The sequence below is a fragment of the Anarrhichthys ocellatus genome, unplaced genomic scaffold (assembly GCF_004355925.1).
Source record: "Anarrhichthys ocellatus isolate YVR2014 unplaced genomic scaffold, GSC_Weel_1.0 scaffold21, whole genome shotgun sequence".
Lineage (NCBI taxonomy): Eukaryota > Metazoa > Chordata > Actinopteri > Perciformes > Anarhichadidae > Anarrhichthys > Anarrhichthys ocellatus.
Window position 1 is genome coordinate 3,203,648 of NW_022280051.1, and position 27,799 is coordinate 3,231,446.

The 27,799-nt window shown below is 46.2% G+C and overlaps 1 protein-coding gene across 8 annotated transcripts; it reads right to left on the reverse strand.

Annotated features, from left to right (window-relative positions):
• Nucleotides 1-17: 17 nt before the first annotated feature.
• On the reverse strand, nucleotides 18-25,982 carry kmt2e (lysine (K)-specific methyltransferase 2E). Of its 8 annotated transcripts, none has more exons than XM_031858969.1 (25): nucleotides 25,629-25,982; nucleotides 17,135-17,319; nucleotides 13,288-13,399; nucleotides 12,482-12,711; nucleotides 12,177-12,316; nucleotides 11,507-11,688; nucleotides 11,351-11,389; nucleotides 11,049-11,249; nucleotides 10,721-10,851; nucleotides 10,427-10,544; nucleotides 10,213-10,322; nucleotides 9,836-10,088; nucleotides 8,730-8,828; nucleotides 6,415-6,486; nucleotides 5,632-5,817; nucleotides 5,027-5,356; nucleotides 4,581-4,880; nucleotides 4,231-4,381; nucleotides 3,915-4,144; nucleotides 3,772-3,828; nucleotides 2,946-3,494; nucleotides 2,329-2,588; nucleotides 2,082-2,161; nucleotides 1,876-1,955; nucleotides 18-1,781 (listed from the first exon to the last, which is right to left on the reverse strand). In XM_031858969.1, exons 2-25 carry the CDS (start codon nucleotides 17,203-17,205, stop codon nucleotides 741-743), a joined length of 5,022 nt encoding a protein of 1,673 aa, XP_031714829.1. In that variant the 5' UTR covers nucleotides 17,206-17,319; nucleotides 25,629-25,982; the 3' UTR covers nucleotides 18-740. The 8 variants fall into 8 exon arrangements, with proteins under 8 accessions (XP_031714829.1, XP_031714827.1, XP_031714828.1 ...); XM_031858967.1 differs by having other exon boundaries at nucleotides 10,721-10,887; XM_031858968.1 differs by having other exon boundaries at nucleotides 13,288-13,402.
• Nucleotides 25,983-27,799: the final 1,817 nt, after the last annotated feature.

Consider the following 27,799-nt stretch of genomic DNA (forward strand, 5'->3'; position numbering starts at 1 on the left):
ACACACACACACACACACACACACACACACACACACACACACACACACACACACACACACACACACACACACACACACACACACACACGAGTGCAGCCTCCCAGGATGGTGAGGCAGGCTCCTAGAAATGGGTCTTTTCTGAATCTGCAGCGGTGAACAGATATTTGTTGTTAGACAGAGGAATAAAAAAAATAATTGTGTTTTTTTTTTTTCTCTATACAAAAAGCTTTCTCTTCGCTATAGTGAGTCACTAGATTATAACAAATAAATGGTGTAGAGAGCCGACAACAGAGAAGAGGAAGTAAAAACGAATAACTGACAAAGGAGGAAGGGAGGATGAAGGAGGAGGGGGGGGTATAGGCTGGAATGTCCACTGATAAACAAAGTGCGGGGCCTTACAACGGGGGTCCAAACAAGACACGGAACAAAGAGCTTTCCTCTCCATCACAGGAAGGATATATAAAAACAAACGGAGGCCAGAGAGAGCGGGCCGAGAGCACCATGGGGATCGTCCATCTTCGTTTTTATCAGTTTGTCTTGAAGATTAGGTCACCGTCCATTTTTCTAAAATTTTCTGTCCTTGTTTTATTTTTTAAAAAGTATCCTTTTATCCCACAATCAGCTGTTTTTCCACTGGCCACGTGTTCATGTAAATAGAAAACATATCTACAGCTTATGATACACGCCCCTCTCCGGCCGAGTTCTCAGGGGCTGCCGGGGCCCGACAGCAGAGAGGGCCGTCAGTGCCACCCCGTGCTCAGGTACCCCGGGCTGTGGAAGGGGGTCGAGGACGCAGGAGCGCCACGAGTCCCAGAAGGCATCTGGGAGGCAGCGGCCTGGGCCTGGCCTTGTTGAGTCTGTTGGGGAGGTGGAGGGGGAGGTGGGGGCAGTCCGGTCTGCTGAAGGGTTGGGGGGTATGTCGACGGGGGCACTGAAGGGTTGGCGGCGGCGCCCGGGTGCAGCAACGCCGGCTGAAAAGCCCCCAAGTTCTGAAAGTGGTGGGGCTGCATCTGGGCGCTGGTCGACGGGGCGGGGGGAGGCGGGGGAGGAGGCGGAGGGGGTGTGAGCGACAGCAGGGTGCTGCTAGCAGGAGGCTGCTGCTGGGAGGTCTGGACCTGCGGGGGAGGAGGAGGAGGCGGAGGAGGAGGAGGGGGTGCGGTGGTCAACATGAGCTGGTGCTGCTGGATGGGAGACGGCTGCAGGTTGACGTGCAGCAGGGTGGGGCCGGACAACGGGTGTGGGGGGGGTGGAGGAGGCGGTGGAGCCGCTGAGCTCTGATAGTGCACGCTGTGGGGAATAGTCTGCATCAGGGGCTGAGAACCGGGAGGGTAAGGAGGGGTGACGGCAGGTTTAAACCCAGAGAAAGGTCCGGCGGGTGAGGGGCTCTGGCTGGGAAAATACGCCGTCGAGGCTGGTGGAGGAGGGGGAGGTGGTGGTGGAGCACTCTGTGCGTTATACTGGGGGAAAGGAGCTGGGCCAGTCTGAGCCTGAGGCTGAGGCTGGGTTTGAGGTTGAGCGGAGAACAGCGCCCTCTGGCTGCGGTAGGGAGAGCCCTGAGGCTGAGGCTTGGGAGAGTGGAGGAGGGAGGGTCCAGGGTAGTGGACAGGAGAGGAGGGTAACGGGGCAGGATGCAGCTTTGTGGGGGTCAGAGGAGCTGGCTTGGGTCCCGCAGGCTTGCTCGGCGGCTGACTGGTCGGATTTGGCGTCCGAGGCTGACCGTCACCGTCGTCCTCCTTCGCTGGCCGACTGGGAGGCTGGACGACCGGACCGGGAGAGCAGGGCTGTGAGGGGGGGGGGAGAGGGAGAAAGTCACACAGTTGTTGCTGACGAGCGGAGACGGGTCAGATCCACCTCGTGTGGGTGAGGTTGACTTACTGTGTGGGTTGGGGTCTTTTGAAGACTTGGAGATGGGCAATCTCTCAGTGCAGGTGTGTCTCCACCTTCCGTCTCACCATCTAGAAAATAGTAAAAATGTTGATGTAAACATAAATCTTTAAAAATAAATACTAGACATTTTGGGGAAAATGGCTACATCTTTATATTTAACAGTTAGATTTGAGAGTGGTAAGCATTATTCTCACCTGTGTCTTTGTCTTTGCTGAGCAGCAGAGCTCTGTGGTAGCTGCGTTCTCGGGCCTGCTCTACAGAAGTGGATGACGTCCTAAAAAAACAGAGGATCATCACAAAGTTCCTCTGGAAATCTGCACCAATTAATTAATTTGACCTCTATACACGATATCTACTATATACTAAATAAGCTAACATGAATGACAACTGGATAATAAAGGGTCCCTAATGTTTTGCTGTAGAAGTACTTTTGAAACATACCACTGTCCCTCTCCACCTTCCTTCTCTCCAGACCCCTCTGCCTCCTCACTTGTCTGGGGCTCTTTCACTGCGGTGGTGGCGGTGGTGTTGCAGAGAGGAGTGGGAGCGGGGGGTAGAGGAGATTCACTGGGGGTCTCTAACGCAACAGGGAAGGCGTCCACGGTTAAAAGTGGCACGGTGGAAACGGGAGAGCTGCACTCGGTCTTGGAGCCGCTGCGACGAGCTTCGCGCTGACGCTTCCTGTATTCTAGCAGGGAAACCTGTGAAGATGCAGAACCACCAACTCAATGTCATTCATGAACAAAGAGCACGTTTCATGTTGCACCAGTAGAGGGCAGCACTTGGGCAGCTACTGAAACAAAGAGCAGCATGAGCCAATTCATCTCGGAGAGGAAGTGACAGAAAACATTAACGTCACCTTATGTACGGCATTTCTAATACTGTTTTTCTTTGGTTAGCTTTCCTCTCACTTACATATTGTCCCAGCAGATATTTTTTTAAATAAAGAATATCAACTAGCCCTAGTTAAAATCAAATTTTAACCTATTTACAGTATCTATGCTATGCTCCAAGGATTAAGAAGTAAAAGTAAAATGTAATGAGCACTGCTCACTCACCTTCTTCTTCTGTGGGGGGTTCTGCGCTGACCCTCCTCCCTCACCAGAGCCTTCCCCATTCAGCGAGCGCGAGAAGCCGAGTGAACTTCCCTCCTCGGGGCCGGGGTAAAAGAGCGGCCCCTGGGCTTCACTGAAGGGCGGCTGGGAGCCAACCAATGGCACCGTCACTACTGTGGGCCCTGCTGCAGCCCCAGCTGCAGCCTCGGGCCTGAAGGGAGATACCAGAGGCTCCAGGGTGTGTGAGGGGGTGAGGTCCCTTAAGTTTGAGTTGACTGGAGAGAAGTTCAGGCCAGCTGGTCCAGTCGGGACTCTGTCTGGGCTTTTTATCCAGCCAGGAAAAGAGGAAGCACAAGTTTCTGCAGTTGAGGAAGCCTCATTAGTCCCCCCCTCAATAACCACACCCTCTGCCTTGTCCTCTCCGGAGTCCACAGGCTCGGCAGCCGGAGGCTGTGGACTTTCAGGAACCGACACCGTGGCTTCTGTCGGGGGTCCGTCTGAACTGGGAGCCCCGACACAGGGAGAGGAGACCAACGAAGGAGGACGATCGGCCTAGGAAAGGAAGGAGGAAGCAACGTCAGGGGACTGACATAACAAAAGGAACTCTTGTAAACAGTCAAGCCAGATAAGAAAGCAGAAAAGTCATCCTACTTTTAGAAAATTAACATTTCTCAAAATAAACACATTTGCTAGATTGGTCATCATCATTCGCGGTCTCTAGTGAAGAATCATAGATTGTGATTACAAATCAAGTTGTTTACCTGATAAACAATGAAATAAAATAATTATTGAAGCCTAGATATACATTTTTGGTTCAGCCTTCGCTCACCTCTTGCACACTGGGTTTTCGGCTGACCTCTGGGGAGCTTTCCACTGAAGATTCACTCTGTAACAAGACCAGATTTAGTCACTCCAGTTATTTTACTCACGTTAACAAATGTGTAGCCTCCAGTGGGGTTTCCACACCCTTACCTCCTGAAGGACATCAAGTGTCTGTGTTGGGGTGCTGGGCAGGGGCGGCTCTGTACTTGGCTCCTCCGTTCGGTGACGCGGTGGGGTAGCCAGTAAGATGGGGGTCCCGGGTGTCTCCGATTGGTCGGCCCTGGTGGGCGTGGCACAAGGGGAGCCGTAGGGAGTCGAGCTCTCGGACATGCAGGCATCGAGCGGACTCAGCCGCCGCTTTTTCAAAGGTGTGGGCAACTCTGTAGGGAGAAATGTGATGTGTGATTTAGCTGAGCATTCATCCAATATTTATAATGTTACACCAGACTGAGTGCTGGCTACCTACCTGGTAATGAGCAGGTACCGTTGTAGGGTAGAGGGCTGTCAGAGTCTCCATTAATGGGGGGGCTGAGCGGACCCTCACTGGGCATGAGGAGGCTCGGTCTTCTCGCCGGGCTAGTGGAGCCCTCCTCTTCTAGAGCTTGCTTCAACCATCGCTGTAAGAAAGAGTAAAGGGTCAGTAAGCCAACAATGGTCGCAGCTAAACACCGATAGCCTTACAGGCGTTTAACACAACAGAAAAGAAGAATCTAAGCCACTGAGGGACAGAAAGGCAGTGTCAACTAAAGACAGATCCACAGGTGTACGTTCTTCCATCAGTATCAAAGCCAAATGGGGATATTTCTAAAGCAGTACCTTCTTGCAGGAGCCGGTGGTTGGCGGTGTTTCAGGCAGTTCTCTGGAACGCCGTCTCCCAGTGGGGACTCCGGGAGTGGTGGGGCTGCGGTTGGCCAGGAATGGGGACGAGAAGCGGACGTAGTGTTTGGGGGTGCTGTAGACCTGTGGAGAGCCGGCCATGCCCGGTAGGGCGTTGAGCTGTGTGGCGAGTACTTCAGGGTCGCTGCTTATTCTCAGCGGCCTCTCTGGGACTGGCTCCGGGGTTCGTACTGCACCGTGGTCCTGCTGCTTCTCTCCTACCCACTCACACACAAAGTGCTGTGGAAAAGAGTTTGAGAAGATGCATCTGACAATCCGTAGGGTTTCCCATACATTGAATATGTTTGATATTGACCCAGATATCAGACAAAAGACCAAAATATAAACAAAAACAGTCGAGTATATCAGAAATCGTGCTATGGTACCTTTTTAGCTCTGAAGTTCTTGCTCCCGTTGCGGTTTCTGTCAGGTGCAGGTGAGCTACTGCTGTGCGGAGGGCTGCTGTCCGGGGCTTCGTCAGGGAGGGCCTCCGGCTCAGGCGCAGTGGCCATCTCTCCTTCGGGGGATTCATTGTTCAGAGGCTCCAGAGACTCGGTCGGAGAGCCAGGGGCCAAGTCGGAACAGGTGCTGATGGTGCGAGCTCGCCGGCGCTGTTGACCGATGTGCGTGCGGTTCCTGGAGAAACTCTTCCTGTTCCTCGAGCTTTTGACCTTGGCCGGCTTTAATCCCGGCTCCTCTTTCACCTCCAGTAGCGGCTGTGAGAAACACAGTAGAGTATTGATATCGTTTAAATTGATAAATTGATGCAAATCTACAAATGCAACCACAAACATGTCCCCCGTGGCCACTAGTCATATTTAATCATTGATAGCTAGTTTGATGTATATCACTGTTATGGACAAGCAAGTGTGTTATTGTTTTGTTGAGGCTGGTAGAACACAAGACAGTTTTGATAACTAGACTTCTGCAGTCAATTGTTTATTTAAAAAGAGGTTTTTGTGTCTCCATGACAGTGCATGTCATACCATACCTGCATGACAGTTGGAGAATCAGCCATCTCCGGTGTGACTGGAGGCTCCTCCTTGATGTCACTGCGGCCCCCGACTTCCGTCTTGACGCCGCCGATTCTTTCCAGGGCCTGCTCTCTACGTTTCTCCCTCTTCTCCATTCGGGCAAAGGCTTGCAGGATGGCCTCCATCTTTCGCTCTTCCCGTGTCTGCAGAGAGATAGGCGTGGGGTTCGAAAAGGAAAGGGGTGATGGACGGGAAGAGGGAGCGGAGACATTAGTCCATGGAGTACTACTCTCCCACGTAGCCCCAGAGGTAGCGATACAATGGTTAATGTGTTGCTACACAGCAAAAAGCCGATCAAGCTGTGCAAAGTGCAGAGCGCTGAGTGAAAGAAAAGGTGTAAAAGTGGCCCCTTGCTTTCACAATAAGAGAAACAATAAAAGTAGAGACGGTCAGGCAACAGGAACAATGTGGTGAGGATGTAAATGGACTGCATTTATACACCGGTTTTCATAACTTACTGGAAAAATAGCTTTACAATTAAAACCCTGACAAACCAGGAGGTTGCATGTCTAATGTGTTCCTACATGCATGTTTGTGCCACAAATAACCCCGGCTCTACCTCCACCAGTCAGAACACCCCATTGAAAAGATATTCATACCACGAAACAGACTGAAACAACACATTGCCGAAAGATCGGGCTGAAGACGAGACAGTTAATACGCTTGTAAGTCAGTCACCTCTGGGAGATTTGGGGGTAGATGGGTGGAGTAGGAATTGGCTATGAATGGGTCAAGTTTACCTCCTTGTGTTTCAGTCCCTTCCAGCTGGAAGCCGCCCCGACAGGGAGATGGGACTGCTCCGCTGGGTTGGCCTGAATGTTCAATAAAGAGACAGCCCAGTTTAGAAGAGACATGTCCCCCCTAAACAAGGCTTCACAAACACTGGACAGGGCTAGACTAGTGGCTCCCTGATCTGGTGGTACAAAACAGGTCTGTGTCAGGTACTGTAGATGTTGGACAGGTTGGAATTTACGTAATATCCTACGATAGACGATACTGGTAACAGACGTAACGCCACATAACTTACGATATCTAGGTTATGGGTAATTTCTGAAATAGCTGATGTTTTGACATTTTTGTAGTTCACACCTGCCACAACACTTCAAGGTTTTCCATCATTATATAAACACCTCCCTATATCACAATACAAGTTTAAACAGTGTGGTTTTGGGCTTTCTGGGACTAAACTTGAAATCGTGAGGGAAATATGGCAAAAAAAAAAAAATCTTTGGTCTTCAATCCAAAAACTGTGGTTGCAGATTGCACACTGATGAACATCCTGTTTGGAGCACAAAAATCAAAAGGACAAAACAAATTTGACTGCTGCTCCCACCACCAACCAACCAGAAGAATAAACTGGCCAGCACAACATTCTCTAAGCCCTATTTTTAATAATACATTAGGAAACAGAAACACACACGTGCACATGTGAGTCTGGCAATAAATAATGGCCAAAGATTGTATATTGTTTTGCTGCAAAAAGAAAAGAAAAAAAAACAACACATGTGCACCAATCACCTAAAAACAATGGGCGGTGGTGCAGTTAGCACTGTCGCCTCACAGCAGCCTCACACTCTGTTCGGACCTGCGAACCTGGGGCCTTTTCTGTGCGTTCGCTAGCTCTGCGTGGATTTCCTCCAGGTGCTCTGGTTTCCTCCCACAGTCAGACGGGAGGAAAGTTTAGGTTAATCAGTTCATCTCTATGTGTCAGCACTGTGATTGACTGGCTACCTGCCCAGGTTGTATCCCGCCTCTCACCCAATGTCAGCTGCGATTGGCTACAAGGATAAGCAGGAATAGCTAATGGTTGGGCATCAAAACAACCGTAACATTATTGTCCTTAAGGGTAAACTTCTCTCGCAGCCAGGTAGAATGCATACTTGAGGCATTCGCCGGCAGACAATGACCAAATGTTGTCTACACAGGAAAACCAGGAAGTCTTTTCAAACAATAAGGGCTCTTGTTTAAGTAGGCAAAATATCATGCCAACACACAACAGTGTTATCTCCCCCCGCGCCTTATCGCGGCATCGATTTTTAAACACCCACATGCATCTACTATGCTTGTGATCGTCAGTTTATGAATGCACACTTCTTTGATCCGGCAGCAGAGCTCTCTCCTGGGCCACATTCCATAGAAACCAGCCTATTGGATCTCCCAAAGTCAATACGGATCTGGCAACAAGGCTCTACCCTCTGCAGCGCCTCCTCTCTCTCCGACTCCCTCTCCCTCCCTTCAAATATCTATCCCTCTCTGGCCGATTAGCAGAACTGTATGCTGGCCAAAGATGAGTCAGCACTTTACACCTCGGGGTCCACCGTGTGAAATGAAGCTGACTGCGGGGTAATTTCCAGAGTGTGCGCGTGTGTGAAGTGCACGATGTGTGTGTTTGATACCATCTCTCAGGCACATTAGACTTTTTGGCAGGAGAAAGAGGGTTTGAACCAGTAATTGGCCATTTTAAACTTCAAGCCACAATGAAGGTGAGAGGAGAGCTATACTCTGAACTATAACGCACGCTGGGGGACAGTTTCAGCTTCCATTAACATACAACATACTGGTTTGTTCCCACTGACAGGAGACGGTGTTCTTAACAGGCATGTGGCCCTGAGAGGCCGATTAATTTTTTTAATATGCTGGAGAAAAAAAACCCGGCAGCAAATGAGGAAAATAAATGTCACTGTGTAATGACAGACAAGCACGAAGCCTCAGTACTGTGAGGAAGAGGGAAGCCAAAGCTGCAGAACAAAAAAAAAAAAAAAAAAAAAAAGAAAAAACTAAAAAAGACACAAGTACGACTGAGCAAAAATATCAACAAGGGCATGGACAGAGGCGGGAGCACTAGCAGTAGATAAGTGATGAAGAGGAGGGTAGTTTAATGGAAGGGAGATAGAGGACAGCTGCTCCTATCCAAGCCACAGGCCCCGTAGCAGACAAATGGTTTGGTCCACACCCAGAGCAACAGTCTCATTGTTATTGTCATTTTCTCAGCTGGGTGGCTGCATGGCAAAAAAGAAATTAGAAAAGCTGTAGCCCCCTAGCTTGGCACACTTACCATCTTCCTCCTCCTCTCTGCAATCTGCTCCTCTGACTCCATCTCTACTTCATTGCTAACGGAGGTTTTGTCTTCTAGATCCTCATATAACTCAGGATCCTGTAAGAGGAGGGGAGAGGGGGGTATGGCGCTTTATCATGGCTGATCAGTCAGTCTAGCTACAGACTAGAGGGGGGAGACAGGTAAGAGGGGAGGAGAGGGGAGGAGGGAGGGGAAGTAAACTGAAATATAGGAGGGAAGCAACTCTGCTACTTTTCAGGGGTCAATCTGTGCACAAAACAAAACATGCTCAGAACTCGTCTTTGGTCTTTCACTGTTGTTCATAAATGATGTTAATAAACACTCCATGCTGTACCAGCACCCTCGAACAGAATCAACCACTAAGCAGCTGACATGCCCTGCCTTTAGTATGAACATATGGTTGTTATCGGACTTTTACACATTGTTTATCTACTTTGTTGGTACATCTTTCATCTCATCATTCTGAAATTACAGCTGAGACATTTTGGGATGTCTAACCCACAGTGTTAGGCTAGTGACACACGGGAATGATTTCTTAATGATCAAAGCACCATATTTTGAAATATACTTCGACACTAACAACATTTCTGTGATTTCAAACTGCTTGAATGAACTTAAAAAACAATTTGACTTGGTCATGGCAAGTGAAATTTGCTTTTCTGGAAGAGACGAGAAATTCTGTTGCTGTTAACACATCCGAGAGAAACACCATTCTCCGAGTGTGTCACAACTCGGCCAGACAAATGGCACAAAAGCTTCTTGTGCAATGACAGTAAATCTGAACTATTTTGTCAAAATTCTTAGTTGGAGGGGGGAGGGGGCAGAGGTGGATGTATAAAGGGCTGATGGGGAGAAAAGAGGGAACTAAAGAGCATGTAGAGTGACTGACAATGGAAAACACATGCACAACACATTTAACAGAGATCAAACAAAATTGCATGCATGGACCACAAGGGTAAATGTACATCAACAATAAATATGCCATAGTGGACAGAGTCTCAACATGTAACATATGTATGTTACGTGTAAAAGAAGGATGAGAGTGGATGCGTTTCGTGTGCTGTTCATTAAAAGTGTAATCTTGCCTGGTTGTTTGAGATGGAGAGGCGGAGAGGAGAGAGTTTCCTCTGTTTGCCGTCGCCTACGCTCTTGCTCTTCCCGTCACAGTCCAAACCCATGTTCTGGTTCTGGCCCAGGTCGTCCCGGACAGTCTCCTTGTCCTTGCGACTCCCTCGTCGCCGGCCTCCGGAGCCCAGGTTTTCGGTGGGTTCAAGGTTGTGCTTGAGCACCGGGCACTCCTGGTTGCCCTTCACACAGGCACAGTCCACCTTGTATTTACTACAAATATGAAGAGAAAGAAACATAAAAGAAAGATGGGAAATGTGAAGTTAGGAGGCAAAAGGATCTTGCCATACCACTGTGGTTCTGCATGCTACTTGACAAGTTTACTCTCAGAACTCACCAGCTGCCATAGTCATAATCAAAACCAATGGTGATCTCTGTGCCTTTGGTGATAGGCCTCAAGGAGTAGATGTATAAATGCAGCATGCCGTCCTCAACGACGTGCCGCACCTGAGGACAGAGGTAATGCTATATTATAACTGTGCATAAGGGCTGACTTAATTGAAATGGGTAAGATTAACGTACTAAATCAGTTATTTCGGACGTTTACTTACTTCAGAATTCGGGGTGCAGGAGCGACGGATGAAGCGTGCCTCGTTGCCAAAGCTGCGAGCGTCCACACACATCTCCAGTCCGTCAAATTTGGAATAAAATAACACAAAGGGGTACGGCCTAAAAGGGGAAAAGCATGAATGTCAATTATTCACATAAAAACACCACACTGTAATGAACTACATTCCCCAGAACCCTTAATATCAGTTAATTGGTTTGAGCTGCAATATCCAATTTACATTCATATGAAATAACTCTAAGGAGAAGTCCTTCTGAAAAGTGACTAGTGTCCTGACCTCTTGAAGAAGTATCCGTTGGCCTCAAACTGCTGTCGAAGCATGAACTTCCCCCTGTACTCAATGATGAGGGAGTCTGGGGCCAAGTCTCGCACCGCCTTGAGGATCTTCTTGTTCTTCTGAACCTGACTCTGGAAGAGAGAGACACTCTGGCATGAGTGCAGATCCTGGACAAGGAACACATTAAGTTATAATAAAGTACAAAGAGGAAGCTGGGATGGTAAATTTGCTTAAATATAAGAAATGATCAGGGTATGCATGTCCTGTTCAAGGGATCATAAGAGTGGGTGAGTTTGGACATCTGACTTTAATGTAAATAGGTTTTTACCTCCACAGGCGGCTTGAAAGAGGCGGGGTGCGTGTTGTACGCCAGGCTCTTGCCATCGCCTTGCTCTTTGACACGCAACAGGACCTGGACGTCCTCACTGTACTGATTGCTGCTGGCCTCCTCGTAGCGCTCCATCCACGTCTTGAGTTTGTTCTCCCACAAAGACGGGTGCTCTGTCGGCTCCTGCTCCGGAGCAGCACCCTGAGAGAAAGAAAACAAAAAACACGACAGTCGTTGGTACAAATGGTTGAAGTTCTGATGGAAGACAACAGGACTCTGAGTGTTGTGTTCAGTGAGTTTACCTTTACTCTGGAGGACTTTCTGGACCCTTCTCGGAAGGCCTGCCAGACAAAGTAAAGACATCAAAAACTATTAATTGAAGTATACAATAATATATAATAAGGATGTAATACATAATGTGTTTTGATTTGGTTCATTATAAATGAACTGAATCTGACCTTCTTAGCTCGGGCAGAGGATGCTGGAGACTCTTTATCGCCACTCTTTTTACGTTTTTTATCAGTCTGCTTATGGCCAAGGCGCCCAGTGGTGAGCGTGATGGTGGTAGGCGTGTGTTGAAAGGTGGAGTAGAGCTCTAACGGCACCTCGTCTCCACTCTCTGTAGCACTGGTGTCACCATCTGAATAAGCAAACAAATGCATATTAGTTATGAGGAGGGAGTGCTGGAAAAAGATATAAAAGACTGCACACTGCTGCAGGCCAAAATAGAGAGCCAGCTGTGTTACAACAATGGAAGATGAGGTATGCTACAGCACACATTAGAAAAGGAGTTCGCGTCTTGTCCAGCAGGTGTCAGCGTGTCCCAGGCTGAGGAGGCGGCATCCTGACACAGCCTGCAACCTCCTGGGTTCAATAACAATCTGGCAGTTTACTGCAGCAAAGAGGCCAGTTAAAGCAGAACTGAAAGAGCTATCTATGAGCTCTAACAGAAAACTTCTAACCCCTCATAACCTGCTGTGGCAGATGTAGCTCTCAAAATAACGACCTTCGGTCTGTATTTTATCCAACTTCGTGTCATCATATTGCAACTTTGTTGAACATAAAGGTAAACAAAAACATTCTGAGGCAGACTAGGGCCTAGATATACATATGTGTAGTCTTGCTCACCAGACAAACACTCTCGTTTCCTGGTCTGCAGCAGGATGGCCCTCTCTCTATCCAGGTGTCGTGGTTGGCAGCGTTCACACAGGTAAGTCTCAGGAATGTTCTGCCTGTCGATGCCCATGCAGTCAATATGCTGCCAGGCACTGAAAAAAAGACAAAAATCACAGCAAAAGATTTTTAATACACTTTAAAATAAAAATAAAAAAAAATATCACAATTTGAAGTTGCTTCAACTTTGGGACACATGAGGAAACGCACGTGTGAGTCACCAATTAATTTAGATCATGAAGAAAATCTGGTCAGTTTACCTGCACTTGTCACAGCAGATCATGTAGCCGTCATCGTGGGTGAAGCCACAGATGCAGCGGGTGATGTCGGCCCCGTAGCTGCCATCCTCTGAGGTGCTGAGCGTTGTGCCCCTGGATGCTTCGTCCTGGCCTCCTGGAACAAACAACCCCCCCTCTCCTTGTCGGATCAACATGGAGGGGGGAGGGGAGGCCGGTGGAGTGGGTGGGGGCCGCGCCCCATAGTTATGGTCCTGATGGAAGGAGGGAAGATGGGCGATCACCAGGTGTAGGTAAATGACAGTTTATCATAGGGATAATTCAGCAGGGAGGAGTAGTAATGTGTGGAACAGACTACTGATTCACAGGCATATGGACAACTACAGATTATTTTCATTATCGATTAACCAATTGATTCTTTTGATTAATCATTAATCAAACATGAAGCCTGAGTTGATTATATCAAATGTCTTGTTTCATATGAACACTGTTCAAATCCCCAAAATACTTACTTTACCATAAGACAAGAAAAATCATCACATTTGAGAAGCTGTGAACATGAAGTGTTTATCACGTTTTCTTAAATTACTACCTGAACGATTGGTATATTATCCCAAAAAAACTTGCTGATTAATCGTGTGTCAATCAACTAATCAACTAACCCCTGCATTTAAAATTCCCTGCATCACCTATAATACTACGGTCCATGTTCTATGTTGACCTAAATGCAAGCTAGTCATACGCTCAATGATTAACAGAGAGGGAGGGCCGAAGGTTTGTCAGTTATTTGTCTTAGGGTGAGAAGGGAAGAACAATGTGTGTGTACTCACAGCGTAAGGCAGGCCAATGTAACTGTGGGAATGGTGAGAACTGCTGCTGTAGATCTGGTGTGGGTAGCTGGACTTCTCCACCACCACAGGGCTGGCCTCCACCGATTCTGGTCTGCTGAGCAGAGAGACAAACAGAGAGCACACATTACAGTACACTGACAAAAAAAAACAACCTCAGATAACAAGGTGTACACACGGAGTAATTGTTCTTCCTCAAAGTCTGTTAGGAAGTGTGTGCGCGGCAGTATGCTTAGCAGGGGAGCTAGTGCTGGCGACACAGAAGTAGAATATGGACGCATGCTAAAAACAGTCACACTGTCAGGGGACCTGGGGGCAGTAGGTCACTGCACACCCAGTGGGGCAAAGTGCAAGTACTTTAATAATGTACAATTCCAACTTGTACTTTGAGTATTTCCATTTTATACTTCCACTTTACTTTGCTAGACTACCATTTAAGGGGTAAGTGTTGCAAGTTTCACAGCTATAGTTGCTAAACACAAGATTTTAACACACATTAAGATATACTGCATTTCCCTACTGAACTTCTCAGATGTTTCAAGTAAAGATAAAAGCAAAGAAAGAAAAAAGAATATAAATTTGTATTGCAGAAGTCTCAAAATCTCTTCAACACCTCGGTTACATGGTCCATTTTCCTGCTGAACGAGTACTTTTGCTTTTAATACTTCTAGTACATTTTGTGATATGTTTGCTAAAGGATCTGAATACTTCTTCCACCACTGACTGTACCTGCTGTCATGTCACCTTGGCTGTAAAAGTCATGCCTGAGAGTCGTAGTAATAATACTACTTCATGTCAAAATAAATGAAGTCTGAACCTACATCCACAAGGCAGACAATCACTTCAAATGTGCTGTCTGTCATCCACACAAAACAACTAAACCATGTACTCAAAACCAGTAGATCCACTTTTCCCAGGATCACAACGCAGTTAAGAAGGAAGCCTGTTTGGCCGTTTGAGACCAACCCACCCTTATGATGACATGACTAATCTATTCTTCGGTTGCTGAAGGGGTGGCTCTAGAGGAAGAGAGAAGGGGAACTGCCATAACGCATGGCATGAGACAAGATAGTTGGGTGTAAAGAGGGAAGAAAAAGAAAGAGGGAAACACTTCAGGACAAGCACAATCCACTTGCGAGGTGCGGCAGCTATTCAGATACATGCATTCGTGAATCAATCATGCAAAAACATCACGTGAATCTTCTCTTTTCATAGAGTCCTATGTAGGAAACTGTTCCGAGGTCGGAGACAAACAAAAACCATCAAGGAGTGTCGGTATAAGTGACAGCTGCTGAAGCTTCTTTCCTCCTCTGCTCCGTCTCTCAACTCTAAAAGTACACCATACAGCAACTAAATCCATGAGAGCCACTGCCAACAAGTTTCTGTAAACAAGGCAAAAAACATGGAGAACAGCTCACATTGCATACTGGACAGCCTCTCAGATATACGGAGTACAATGGGTACAAAGGGCTAACAAACTATGGGAGCTCTGAACAGGCCATGCAGCATTTCTGTACATGTAAAACTGTTCAGCTTTGATTACAATGAGACTCAGAAAAGAACCAGCACAGTTGGAGATATATAGGTAACAATTACGTAGGTGGAGCAAGTATTAATGAAAATCTAGAATCTCAAGGTAAAGTGGTGATACGATACCTGCGTGAGTCCTTCTCAGCCCTATCTCTCTTGTTGCACGCCGTAAGAGCAATGTGCAACACTTCCTGTATGCGTTACCGCTCAAGTATTCACTGTCAAAGTGAAAACGTAAGTGCATGCATGAGGTCTGGAGGCGGACCCAGTGTAAGGTAGGTGTGTGTGTGTGTGTGCACAAAAGATTAACTGACACATAGAAGAATCTAAACTGTTTAAATGTGTGGAAAGAGCTTGGCTAAAAAGATAGGGGGAGAATTAAAAAAAAAAAAATAAAAAAAATCATACTTAAGAGAGTGCAGGCGGCTCAATAACTTCCTCCTATTAATGGTTAACCAGATCAAAGTCTATATTTTATAATACATAGATTAAATATCTGTCCAAAGCATGTATCATTAAGTGGTTAAAGGAGGGGGATTATTCATAAAGTAATTGGGCTTTCGCACTCTTTTAGTTTCAGTAAGTGAATCAGTGAGAGAGGCAGTGAGAGAAAGAAATGCAGTAGACAAACATGTGAGCCAGCCTGTTCAGTAAGGAAGTAAAGCGTGTTTGAATGCATGCGTTTATAGCTGGAGGGGTTTGTATCATTCATGACTACACTCCTGGGAGGTGGAAAGGAGGGCCTAGAGTTAGAGTACACATGAGTAAGAGGGTTGCAGATATGTCATGATCAGACTCAAAACATGAACAGATACACGACGAGGGAGAGAAGGAAATGAAGAGAATTGAGGTGTGTTGCCAGGTATGCACTGTTTATAGCCCATACGTGTCAAGAGTATTTCACAAAAGAAGAACCGATGTGATTAAAACACCTGCCGAGAGAGGCAGAGTGGACGAGGTGAGATCAACAGCAGGAGAGGAAAGAAAAAGAGAGCAGCACTGAACAAGCCAGAGGCAACGCCTTCACTCCTTAAGTACTCCCCACTTGCTTCCATGGTAACACTACGTATCCCAGTTTGACGTGAGCGCGCACGGCGAGCTCCAGTGTGTCACTGTGGACACGCTACTGCATTAGACAACAGCTGGTCACGCTGCTGCAGACTTCAGGGGCGACGAGTAGGGGACGCTGTTTTGCTGGTGAGTAACCAGCCCCGCTAACTCGGCTGGCGCACTCACAATACGCCAAAGAGCTGCGTGTATATGCGTGTGTGTGTGTGTATGTGTGTGTATATATATATATATATATATATGCATGTCCAGCTACGCTAGGTCCCTTTGGTCTGGATGCAGTAGCAGCTGGAAGCCCCCTTTTCAAGCTCGTTATCTGCTTTTGAATAAAAGCTGCAGCAGGCGATCGGACGCAGACAGTCACGGCTCTACTTCTACCCCCGGTGGGACTGTTTAAGACGCCAATGTCTATGTGAGGACCACCTGTCACTCAGGGCCAGTGACCATGGCAACAGGCCCTGCGCAGTGCAGAGGGGAGGGGGAGCGAGGGTACCATGGTAATACGAGGGCAATGCCTCGTTTTTTTAAAGAGACAGGAGCCCCCTCCATAAGTTGGTGACGTGTGATTTATTCTTTAGTCATACGAGATCTTCTTGCTTCATTTATTTGACCGGGAAGATGTCCTTGACGGGACTATAGGAGACAAGGGGAGAAGGCAACAGGAGCCTTGTTGCATTTCTGTGTCACCGACTCAATGCAGCGAACTTGATGCAAACATCAAGTAAAGGATCAAAGGGGAAATGATGTTGTGTACGCTTCACACAGTCAGTGTTATGAACACAGTCAGCAGACATACATCTACATTCTGGGCTTCCAGATTCACAAAAAGCAGATGTCGTTAATAGCTGAGAACAGAGTCAATGTGATGAGCAACGGCTGAGTGAAAGTACAATCAATGTAAGACTGAACTGTCCATTAGAGCAGACACTTTAGGGGCCCTGCAAAATACCTTTCCATTAACTTTGTAAACATGTGAAAAGACAGAATTTAAATTAAGAATATAATAGAGCTGCTTTACTCATAATAGAGGGCATGTTGGGCATAGGAGAGGGAATCATATTGACTAAGAGTGTCAAATGCATGAGTGAAGCCAAACCTAAGAAGGGTGAGCGATGAGAACAGAGGTAGTGAAACTGAGAATGAACTTTTTTTGGCAAAGACAAATATGCAAGAATGAATGAGGGGGGCATTAAAAAAGGTGTGAACAATGTGTTTGTCAAGTGTTACTCACTCTGAGCCTGCAGCCATGTCCAGGTACGAGGTGTCTGCTGTGTCCACCCCTACTGGGATGACTATGCTCATGACGTTCTCTGCTGATCAGTTCTTGTCCTACTGAGTCCAGAGAATGGGAGTCCAAAACACTGAGGCATGCCAGCCACAGCAGTCATTGCAGACATCTAAGTGCATCCACAAGGCCTGAGCATGTAGTAGGAGAGGAGGGTAGAGAGACAAAAGAGAAAGGGACCAGTTAGTGATGTGTACACAATGCGTGATTGATTTCATACCAAGAACAAAAGCACTTGCGAGGCTGCAGTACCAAGCAAACCCCAAATTACAAATCATAGTGAAAACGGGGTATTTCCAGAACACGTTAATGCATGATTCATACTTTCAGACCAAGAACGGCGTTTGACAGGGAAGTGTTTGATAGGAATTTCCCCTCTGACAGAGCTACCAAGCTGAGGTATTGACTGATGACAAGGGAGAGGATACAATACTGTGTAAGTGAGCTGCTGCTGCAAACTGCGCTAAAGCAGCCTCGACACGCTATCTGCCAGGAATGCACAAGGCTGCACTGTAAGGAAGCTCCCACAAAGGGGAGCAAGAGAGCGCAGAGCAGCCAGCCGCCATGAAAGGAGGGAGGAAAAACTCAACAACATGTAGAAGCCATTTTTCCCCCCTTCGACTGAAAAGGACTGCTCTATTCTAAGCACTCAATCCCACTTATCCAAAAGACGACACACACACAGAGACTCTCTCACGTATTACTGATATGAAAGCTTACATTTTGATTGTTACTACTGTTAGAGTCTCTAGTTATTCACATGGAAAAACGCTGCGAGAGATCAAGTAAGATCGTTTCATCAATAATTGACTGTCAGGCATTGAATGTAGTGCCCCTCTGGTCCCAAAGTGGGAGGTCGGTTGGACTAACTAATAAATCATATACTAGCAAAAGTATTGATATATTAAGCCATGTATTTGTGTCTGAGGCGAGTCCAGACGGGAGCATATGTGTCCGTGTGGCTGCCTCTGATTCAGAGAGTTCTGTTGATAAGCGGGATTAATGTGAGGGACAGATGCCGAGACAAAATAGGCTGGAGGTCACACCTCCGCCTGCTCATGGACACTGGGGCCAAACAAAAGGCTCAAATCGTGGCTTGGGGTCTACACGGGAGAGGGGTTACAAAGCAGGAATATGTCATGTATTTAGCAGGGACAATACTTTACACACTTAGCAAGCAATAACGCACCAAAACATGTTTCTGCACGCCTATGATGGGACTGCCTATTCTGGCTTGTCCTCTGAAACATGTCAACACACATGTCTGAAAACTGATTTCATTGCCGGGTTAATTGTCAAGGGAATTCATAGTTCACATGGGGATGAACACACAACTTAAGATTCTTTAAATAGGGAAAAAACAAACAGCCGTGAGAGTAATTTCAGGTACTAATTCCAGCAAATGCACTATTAGAGCCAGCAGGACTGGCAAGAGGCTCACAGACATGACAGCTGTCAGCTCCAGGCCTAATTAATAGCAGGAAGAAGACCCCTGTTTGTCAGCCAAGGCTGCTGATGGGATCACCCTCCAAATTCTCTTCTGATTCTGTGTTTAGTGAGTGAATGGGTTAAACAGCAGGGGCACTATCACTAGCAGAGAGGCCTTTCACGATTGAAGCTGATGTAACTAGAACAAGGATAGGCCGCTTTGCCAAAAAACACTGAAATGACAGACTTCTCTTCTTTTGTGTCATCTGAAAGGCCCAGTATGTTTTAGCACTGGTAAAGAGCTTTCCTCTGAAGCAGCCTGTTCGTTCCCTCGTCCACTAGGTTTGTCTCCATTTCACCCAGGGAATCCTGCTGTCACAACTAAGGAATGCGCACACACGCACACAGATAAACCAATACCCCCCCCCCCCCCCTGTCCTTTCAAACATTCCTCTCCATAAGGAAGATCGGTGTGCAAACATACATGCACTGCGCTACAGCCAGACACAGTTGAGACTAACAAAAGGCGGGTGGAAAAAAATTACAGTACAGCTGCATTCCTGACTAAATCTGAACTGCACTGTGACTGCCTCTGCCTGCTCCTCCTCCTACTTCCTCTAGAAGAGATGTCCATCACACTGGAGAAACACAGCCAAAGCAAAAGAAAAGAAAAATCCCCCCCCCCCTTTCCTGTGCCCAGTCACCCCGCCCAGCCGGATTTCTCTCCCTCCTCTTGTACATTTCCTAAATAAACCTGAGACAGTAACGCAGAGCGAAGGGGGAGTGTCGCAGACGCAGCTCCAAATTACATGGAGCCCGGGAGAGACCATTTAAAGTCACCTTTGGCCAAATCCACTGCTGGTTATGGAAACACAGGGGTGGGGAAAATGGGGAACATGCACATGGGAGGGTGAGTAGAAGAGGGACATGAAGAAAGACATGTAGCCAAAGTGGACAATAGTGAAAACGAGCCACGGGATGGAAGTGATTTCGGTGTGCAGAGCGTCTGTTTTCTCTAAAACCGTTCACCTCTTTCATGCGCTCCCTTCACAGATTTCCTTGCACTGTAAGGAGCTTTAGAAGCCCCTCCATTTCAGAGGGCAGCGAGGTGGGGGAGGTGTACACGGGGTCTGTCTGACAGTGACGCTACACAGCCTAGACCTGGGTGGACTCTGGGTGGCAGAGTGGAGCACATATAGCGTAAGCCAGTCTCTCCTTTCTCCTCCTTCCTTCCCTCCTTCAGCAAGGGGACAGTCACGTCATTGTGTGGGGGGAATAACTATCCTTTTAAGACCGAACCGCACTGAAGTCAGTGAGGGAAAACCCACATCACCACACTCTAAAAATCCAATGCCGCTACAGACGACAGCTTTCCTCTCTTCTCAGCTTATTACCACCGCTCTATGCGTAAGTGTTTTAATTCTTGTTTTCGCAGCCAAGTCTCGGCAGATTATGCTTTTCGTTAAGTAGGAGGAGCAACAGAAAATGAGGGATTCCAACTGAACCCCCCCCCCCCACCCCACCAAGCTGATGCGACTTCACACCGTTCTCAGAGCTGGCTGCAATGACTCAGCTCATAAACAAATGGATTAAAACAAAACTCTTACAAATGCAGTCATGTACACAGGAAGAAGCGTGACCCAGATGGAATGTAGGCCCGGCCCTCTTCTTCCCGGTACCCACAGTGGGACACACTGCATCTGCCCCGTCCTTCATAAATCAGTGTGCCCATGGCTGCCAGAACTCCCTCTGCACTTGAATACTGAAGGTGAAGTCATACATCAATACAGCGGGGGATACGGTCCACACAAGCAATTTTTTTTGTGGCCACAATAGGAACTGTGCTGTTGAGAGTGTAAGCCAATACCTCAGCTGACTGTAGAGATCAGCCAATTTAGGAGTCAGATGATGAGGAGAGTGTCTTATAACTAGCAACTAGTAAACAATAAATGAGACAATTTAGGAGGATTTTCAGGGGCTGCCACATGTTACATCTGCAATGGCATATTTATATGGTTGTGATGTGGTAAAATGTGAGACATATAATCCTAATGCAGCATCCTAAGGACAGAAAAGCAATATCCTCTGTGCTAAGTTCAAACAGTCAGGGAGTGTGTGAGTTAAAGTCAGTAGGATCGGGATCTGGCAGCAAAGCTGGGGCAGCCCTCCTGTAGTCCGAGTAATGTCTGTTCAAGAGAGCCCCGGGGCACCATCTCTCCAGCTCCCTCTCGCTCCTGCTTAAGGAGTATCACTGCCACGCTCTGTGTGGTCATGGGTGAGTCCGTTTTTAACATTTAACAAATCAGACATGTGTACGTTACATTGCACTGCATCTTTAGCTGTGTGACTGAAGGCCGATACTATTTCGTCTCTCGTTCATGGAGCGCTATCCTGGCACACATGCATGCAGCTAGAAGCTAATTACAGCATTTGGAGAATGCAATGTGCAGCTAACTAAAATTTTAGGTATCAATGTTCATGCGGGTCCAGAGAAAATGGAGAGAGACAACTACAACATCTACGGGCAAAAGAATAGTAAGAGCTACTCAGAGGTCCCATTAGAGCAGTGTTCGAGGATCAATTTCACGCCTGGTCCGCAGTGCCGTTACATCACCAACATTGATGGCATATCCCCCCCTTTATTCAGCCCATCCTGCCTCGTGCTACTACCCATGCATGCTATTGTAAGACGGGCACAACAACAGGAAGGAGGTGAAGGAGGTGTGGTAGGGCTGCAGCATCAGCAGCCTCAGCCCTAAAGCCACCTGTCGGGGAGGCAGCTTGCTAGCTTAAAGAGGGATCTGTTAAGGCCCAGCTAGCTGCACAAAAACAGGTCACCTGAGCCCTTCTCCTCCCAGCTGAGATACCATGTGACTGTGTTGGGCCCCAGAGCCAGGCAGCTTTGTCTCTGGGTCTCTCAGTGTCTGGGTATCACACAAGTGAGATCACTGGAGACCAGGCCACAGACACACAAGGTGAGGTATGCATCTATAGAGACACACACACTTCACCTACACAGATGTGCTACTGTTTCGGGGATGAGATTTTATTGTCTGGAGACTGGGATGAGCACAATAACAAGAGGAGCTCCTCCAAGTACAGGAAGAGGGTCGAAGAGAAAGCAGAGGAGTATGTGGCCTTCATCCGCTCTGTCAATAAGTCAATACACCAATAAACATCCTATGCACCTGCTTGACTTCTTTATTGTTTTCGTCTCACTCTCTCTCGCTGCTGCGCACACTGAAAAATGAAATAGTTCGGTGCTGGCTTTTTGATCTTATGCGTGTCTCGCTAGGGGTTAAGTTGAGAGGAAAGGTGTCATCTGAGACTACTAGTCTCCTTGCCACCTGCCATAGTTGCCTGTCCCTGTGGCAGCTCACCTCCAGTCACCATCTCTGTCAACAAAGCAAGCAAACACACTTTGCTGCCGCACAAGGCAACCAGGCACACATACAGCTGGTCCGGTATTTAACACTTTCAGCTACAATATCATGTAGACAGAAGAGGGGGAAAAGGAGTGAGTATTAGGACAGAGGCCTCTGCTCCTTTACAAGCAAGAACAAGATGGCTTGGGACTTTGTGTATTATGTAGCAGAGACTGATTAAGCACTGCACAGAAGGGCCCTCTCACTCATCTAATAAGTAATAAACCCTCCACCCAAGAGAAGACCCTTTAGCACTTACTATTATGTGAACCACACAGACGGCTAAACTTCATTACAATGACTCAGAACCTCAATGGTTAGAAGCTATACAGACCATTCAAATGCTTAGTGATGTTTATGATACGAGTAGTGATAAACTGACTATAAACTGTCCTTCTAGTGTCTGCTTATTTCACATGGTATGCTTTGAAGGGGTTTGAAGGCCTTTGTCATGCGTTATTCCTGCTACGGACAGGCGGTTTAGTCAAACAAGCATCTATTAGTCTAACACTGATGGCTTGCATGAGGTTGACAACCATATAACATTCTCACCCTACAGCTAAACAGCTGTTTATAGTCATGTAAATCACATGTGTATTGTTGATGGTTTGAACTACAATGTAACTAAGCATATCTGTGATTAAATGTGCTTCAGTAACTGCGAAATTTACTTTTTATTCACTGGACTGACATTAAAACGATCAGTAGGAAAAGAGAAAAAAACACTACTTGGTATTAGTCATTAACAGGCATTTCAGCTGAACAAAGTGCCAAAGTTTGTCCCACAGGGTGAGGTTGAAGAAAAGACAGCTGTGCCACAACATCACAGGGCTTTGTGAGAGCCCAAAGGCTTGAAAACACTATCCTGGAAAATAGCTGTGATTTCTCTTAATTCTAATATGTTGATACTGTGTTCAAATACAATTTTAGGGCACATTTCTGGCATTCAAGGTTCAACATATGGGATTGTGCAGAAGCAATATGAATGATAAGCATCCGACTATTGTGTACCCGTTATAACTATGCAACTCACATAAACATGTCTTTTAATTAAATACAGACTGCATTTCTATCACAATAAAGGAGATACATGCAAAACATGTATGTAGGGGACAACTATGTAATGTTAACTTAGTAAAGACTATTTCAGGGAGGTGCTTATGTGGAAAAGGATGTCTGTAATACATATAGTAATACATATATTTTGACAAAGAATTATGCTTGTGTACCTTTATGAAACATAATGCTGGCAACAAGTACATCAATGTGCGCTCTCTCTATTTTGCAGTACTTACATCTAATTTTCTTTGATAATAAACCTCGTGTCCCATCATCCAACATTACCACACGAAACACTGGCGGCAGCATAAGCCGTGACGCATGTTACAGGGATACTGTGTAATTCGTTTTGGGAGAACAGCCTCAACAGCGTCGGTGAATGTTACTACAAGCCAACAAAAAAAGCGCAGTATTGTCGATGAATGACCTAGATTGTTTTGACGTTTTTGAAAAGCTTAAACTCAACTAAAATTTAAAAAAAAGAATCCTTGTGTTGTGTAGTTGCTTCCCAGTGAGTGTGTCGGCGCTGCAGTCAGTCCTGCCGATAGGGGTGTGGAGGGTACAACGTTGTATTATGTTACACCACAACACCCTGGTGCTGTCGCCATTTTCATAGCGCTTTTCTCAGGACTGCGAGACAATCGTGTGGCCAGGGGAGCCTCGCCATGGGAGGAAAATCCCCCCAAGAATGCATTCAATCGCCTCTTTCATACACTCTAACTTAAGTATCACTCTGTCGGTACAGTCTCTGTGTTGTTACCATTAGAGCTTTTTTGTGAATTCGTCGACAGCAAAGCCTAGGAAGCTAATCGGCTAGCAATTATGGCCAGCAATGGCGTCTGGAAATGTAGCAATGGCGAAACAATCGACGCACGAACAGCCTTAAATTTGACATTTTTTTGACCGGTATGCAAAAAGAGCGAAAGAAACAGCGTTTAGCACAATGATGCATGTAGTATCTGTTTACTTGGGCCGTATATAAACGCCAAAAAAATGGCCGTGGAAAGTAACGTTAGCCATCGGAAGCTAACGACATAATGCGTAGAGGGTTAAAGTTAGCGAGCTGAGCTATTACCGACACGAAAGAAGTGGATTAATACTCGACTCGTCACAGACAAGGAAAGGGCGACAACGAGGCAAACCAGAGCGACTGCACATTTATACTTGTATTTGTTTTAAGGTCATGTAAAGTAGCCAATTGCGACTTCCTGCTGAAATATCTTCCTGTATTTCAGCAGGAAGATGGGGTTACAAATTGTATGACTGGGGCGAGTTGCCCAAAATGCAACACCCCCTCCCCCACGCTTGCATCATTAGAACTCAATACAAACCGTAAATCTAAATTAATGTAAAATGTACGTTTATGTCCGATTATAACGTATAATAGTCGTCAGTTAGTCGTGTGGCATCGGGTCTATTCCCGATTACCTCTCGTCATAACTACAATTCCATTAAAAGCTCAGTAGCCTGAGATTACTGCGCAATGTAGCTATCGGCATCTAAGCTATTATACCAGCTGGTCTTGATTTGAGTAGTCTTGTAGATAACATACTAAACATCTTCATATCTCTCTTTGACGTTACATGCATGTAAAAGCTCATTGTTCTCTGGCTTTGTATGATTTTCGCTGAACGGAAATAATGCAGGGTGGGAGCCACCACGACCAAATTCAAGTTTGTAACTAACGCTAAAATGTACTGTTTTCATGCTGGCTGAGGGTGTTGCAAATGCTGTTATCAAGTAGCACATGTCAGAAATGAATGATGCGTTTTTCTGACAGACCGTAGCTGATGTATAGTAAAGTAAAGTATGTGCAAATAAAGCGGTTATATTTAGGAGGTCACATTAGTGACACTAAAGCGAATGAAACCGTGCGCAACATGGCCTCTTCTGTTTCTGTGTCAAACCAACACGAAGTGAGACCCCCGTCAGAATAACATCAATATACATCGTACTTTTAAGGACAAGTTGACAATGTTAGCAGTTGTTGACCGAGTCAGTGTGCTGTATCAAAGACGTTGTGGGACAGCCATTAATCTAATTGCAGCGTTTTCTGTCTTACGTTACCTTTATAACATTGACGTATATATATTTGGACTTAAAGCTGCTTTAACGCGTGTAGCAAACGCTTACACCGATCGTTGCTACCTGTGAATAATATTGACCTGATAACTTTGTGTGACGTTTCTTGTATCGCCACACTATCAAAGAGTCGGTCTGTGTCGAGCTAATTTGAGCTAGTAGCATGCGCTAGTTAGCAATCGGTCTCCTGGCGTTACGCTTGCCAACATGACATTTTGGGAAACTTGCGTCACCTAGTTGGCAGTTTTTTTCAATCATTATCTAGGCAAATATGAAATAAATTGACATCTACCGTAATAGACCCTGGATGATATTGCTCAGCTAGCTAGCAAGCTAAACTCAGCTGATACTACAACTACGTTAGCCTAGCCAAGCTAACTAAAGCCAACAATAGCCTTACAGGTTTGTATTCACCTTTAAACTACCACGTAATGCAGTTTACTCACCGTTTTATGTCCACTCTGTATGATCTGAAGAGCGAATTAGGGGACCTGGGAGAGACCCCCGTCGCTTTCAGCACAGCTTCCACAACCAAAACAATACTTCTGTCCACACACTGCGGATCCCTAGCAAAGCTTTTAAATGTTTGTCTATTAACTTGTCCGCTAAAGAGTCATTTCGAGTGAAAAATCAATCGCTTCTTGGTCTACGAGGTGACCCAATTTTTGACTATAAATATATTCGAAACCGTTAAAACAGTGCCCTAGTCATCGGAGACTTTTCGAAATTAGATCCCCTCAAACCAGTCTCTTTTCCCTTTGCAAAAATGGCGGCCCTGCCAGGACTGCCGAGACTCCGCCTCCCCCACGAGCCCCCCTCCCTCCCCATCACTAAACCCGAGCTCCGCCTCCACATACTGCGGGGCTACCCTCCCGGTTTCACAGGGGCAACCGTGACCGCGCTCCATTGCGCATCCACGACTGTGATTCCTCAAGACTCAAGTCTGCTATTTATGTCGGTAACGCTCTGAATTTACTTTGTGCTTTACTCTTTAGACAATGCATGAATAGAAATGGGACCTTAGCATGTTGAATGACTTATAAGTGTAAAGTAAACTTTCTGAAGTCACATTACAGGTGGTTTAATCATTGTTTTTGTTAGGATTTTAAAAATAGCCCCTCAAATACATCTTGCAGAATGCAATATGTAACACATTGCAATAGTGTGGTGTTGTGGTTACATTAATGCCCGTGCAATCTACATGATCATCTTGTGAAAGTAGGAATGTTTTTATACGGTGGTTTGGTCTTCCTCTCAGGGTCAAAGGGCATATTTTGACTTAACACTAACCCTCATATAGCCAGTTTTATATTACATTTAATATCTACTTTTGTTTCTCTAGATATTTTAACAGACTTAGGCTACAGTGACAAGTGGACATCCCAAAATATAGGCTGAGTTGGCCAGACCAGATTGTTTATTGCGATTATTTAGGACCAGAATCTCTGCTTTTACCACTGGCATGGCTGAAAAGAAGCACCAAAATTCACTACCCAACACAGGAGGAGGCAACTAAGCTGTTATGTAACCCCTTACACAAGAGCAGCATTTTGTTTATTGAACTGATGTGGTACCCATTAAACACTGACCATTAACAGTAAATCAAGAATAAAGTTGGCAGACCATACATAATAAAACATGCACACTAAAGCCTACATGTTTGATACATGCAAATATCTGGATAAACAATTTCACTTCAATCACTAAAGAAATCCCAAATCAAAGCATGTGTAAAATATGATTTATTTGTCTGTGTTATCAGCTGTCTAGTCGTTTCAATTTACAACCCTATTGGATTTATTTAACAACCATATCACTTCACATGAGCTCTGACATGTTTAACACACAACAAAATAATGATTCTAGCAATCTTCCCGACAGCTTTATCGTTGAGTGTAAATCGGTCAGTGTCAAATCTCCACAAATATGTCTGTAGAAATCCCTTTGACATCATTTGTTTGAGAGAGGATGCTCTCATCGTTTCCATTTATTGACCCCTCCCCCCACCCGAAACCGCATCCCCCCGCGCATGCGCATTCGTGAAGGACCGCTGCAAAACCCTGCAAATGCTGGTGCACGGGCGGCGAGGTTGTTTGAAATAAACTTGCGGGAGGACGGAGGTAAAGGTTGGGCCGCTCGAGCCACCGTCACCCTAACGGAAACGTTCGTAGACGAGGACGCAGCGATGAAACGAGTACTTTTTTCGGAGAGGATCACATTTATCCATGACCGTTGTGCCCATATCCGCGTTTTTGGTCTGAAGATGATCTGACCTCTCACTATGTTAAGATAATGACGCACATTTAATGGGAGGTTTAGAAACAAATGAAAATTTCTATTTTTTTTGTTGAGAAATGGTTGGTTTCCGATGACATCATGTAGATAGTGTTTTGTGGGCGGGCTCTGAGCTGTGAGGGGAGAGGGGCGCAACCGGAGAGCATCGACGACCAGGCGCCATTAGGTAACAACGTACCGTGTGTGTATTTATATATGCGAAGAGGCTTCCCGGTGGGTAAAATGTAGATGGGTCGACATAACGACTTGTGTTTTACACACGGAGTGGGACATTTCACAGTTTGCGTCTGGCGATAAAAACGACTTCCAGTCGTTATACCAG

Coding starts and splice junctions, on each gene's coding strand:
- kmt2e (XM_031858966.1), bottom strand. CDS start 17,205: ATGAGCATAGTCATCCCAGTAGGGGTGGACACAGCAGACACCTCGTAC. Junction 5,357..5,631: donor ATTCTCCAACTGTCATGCAG/GTATGGTATGAC, acceptor TGTTTCTCACAG/CCGCTACTGGAGGTGAAAGA. Junction 1,782..1,875: donor AAAAGACCCCAACCCACACA/GTAAGTCAACCT, acceptor CCCCCCTCACAG/CCCTGCTCTCCCGGTCCGGT.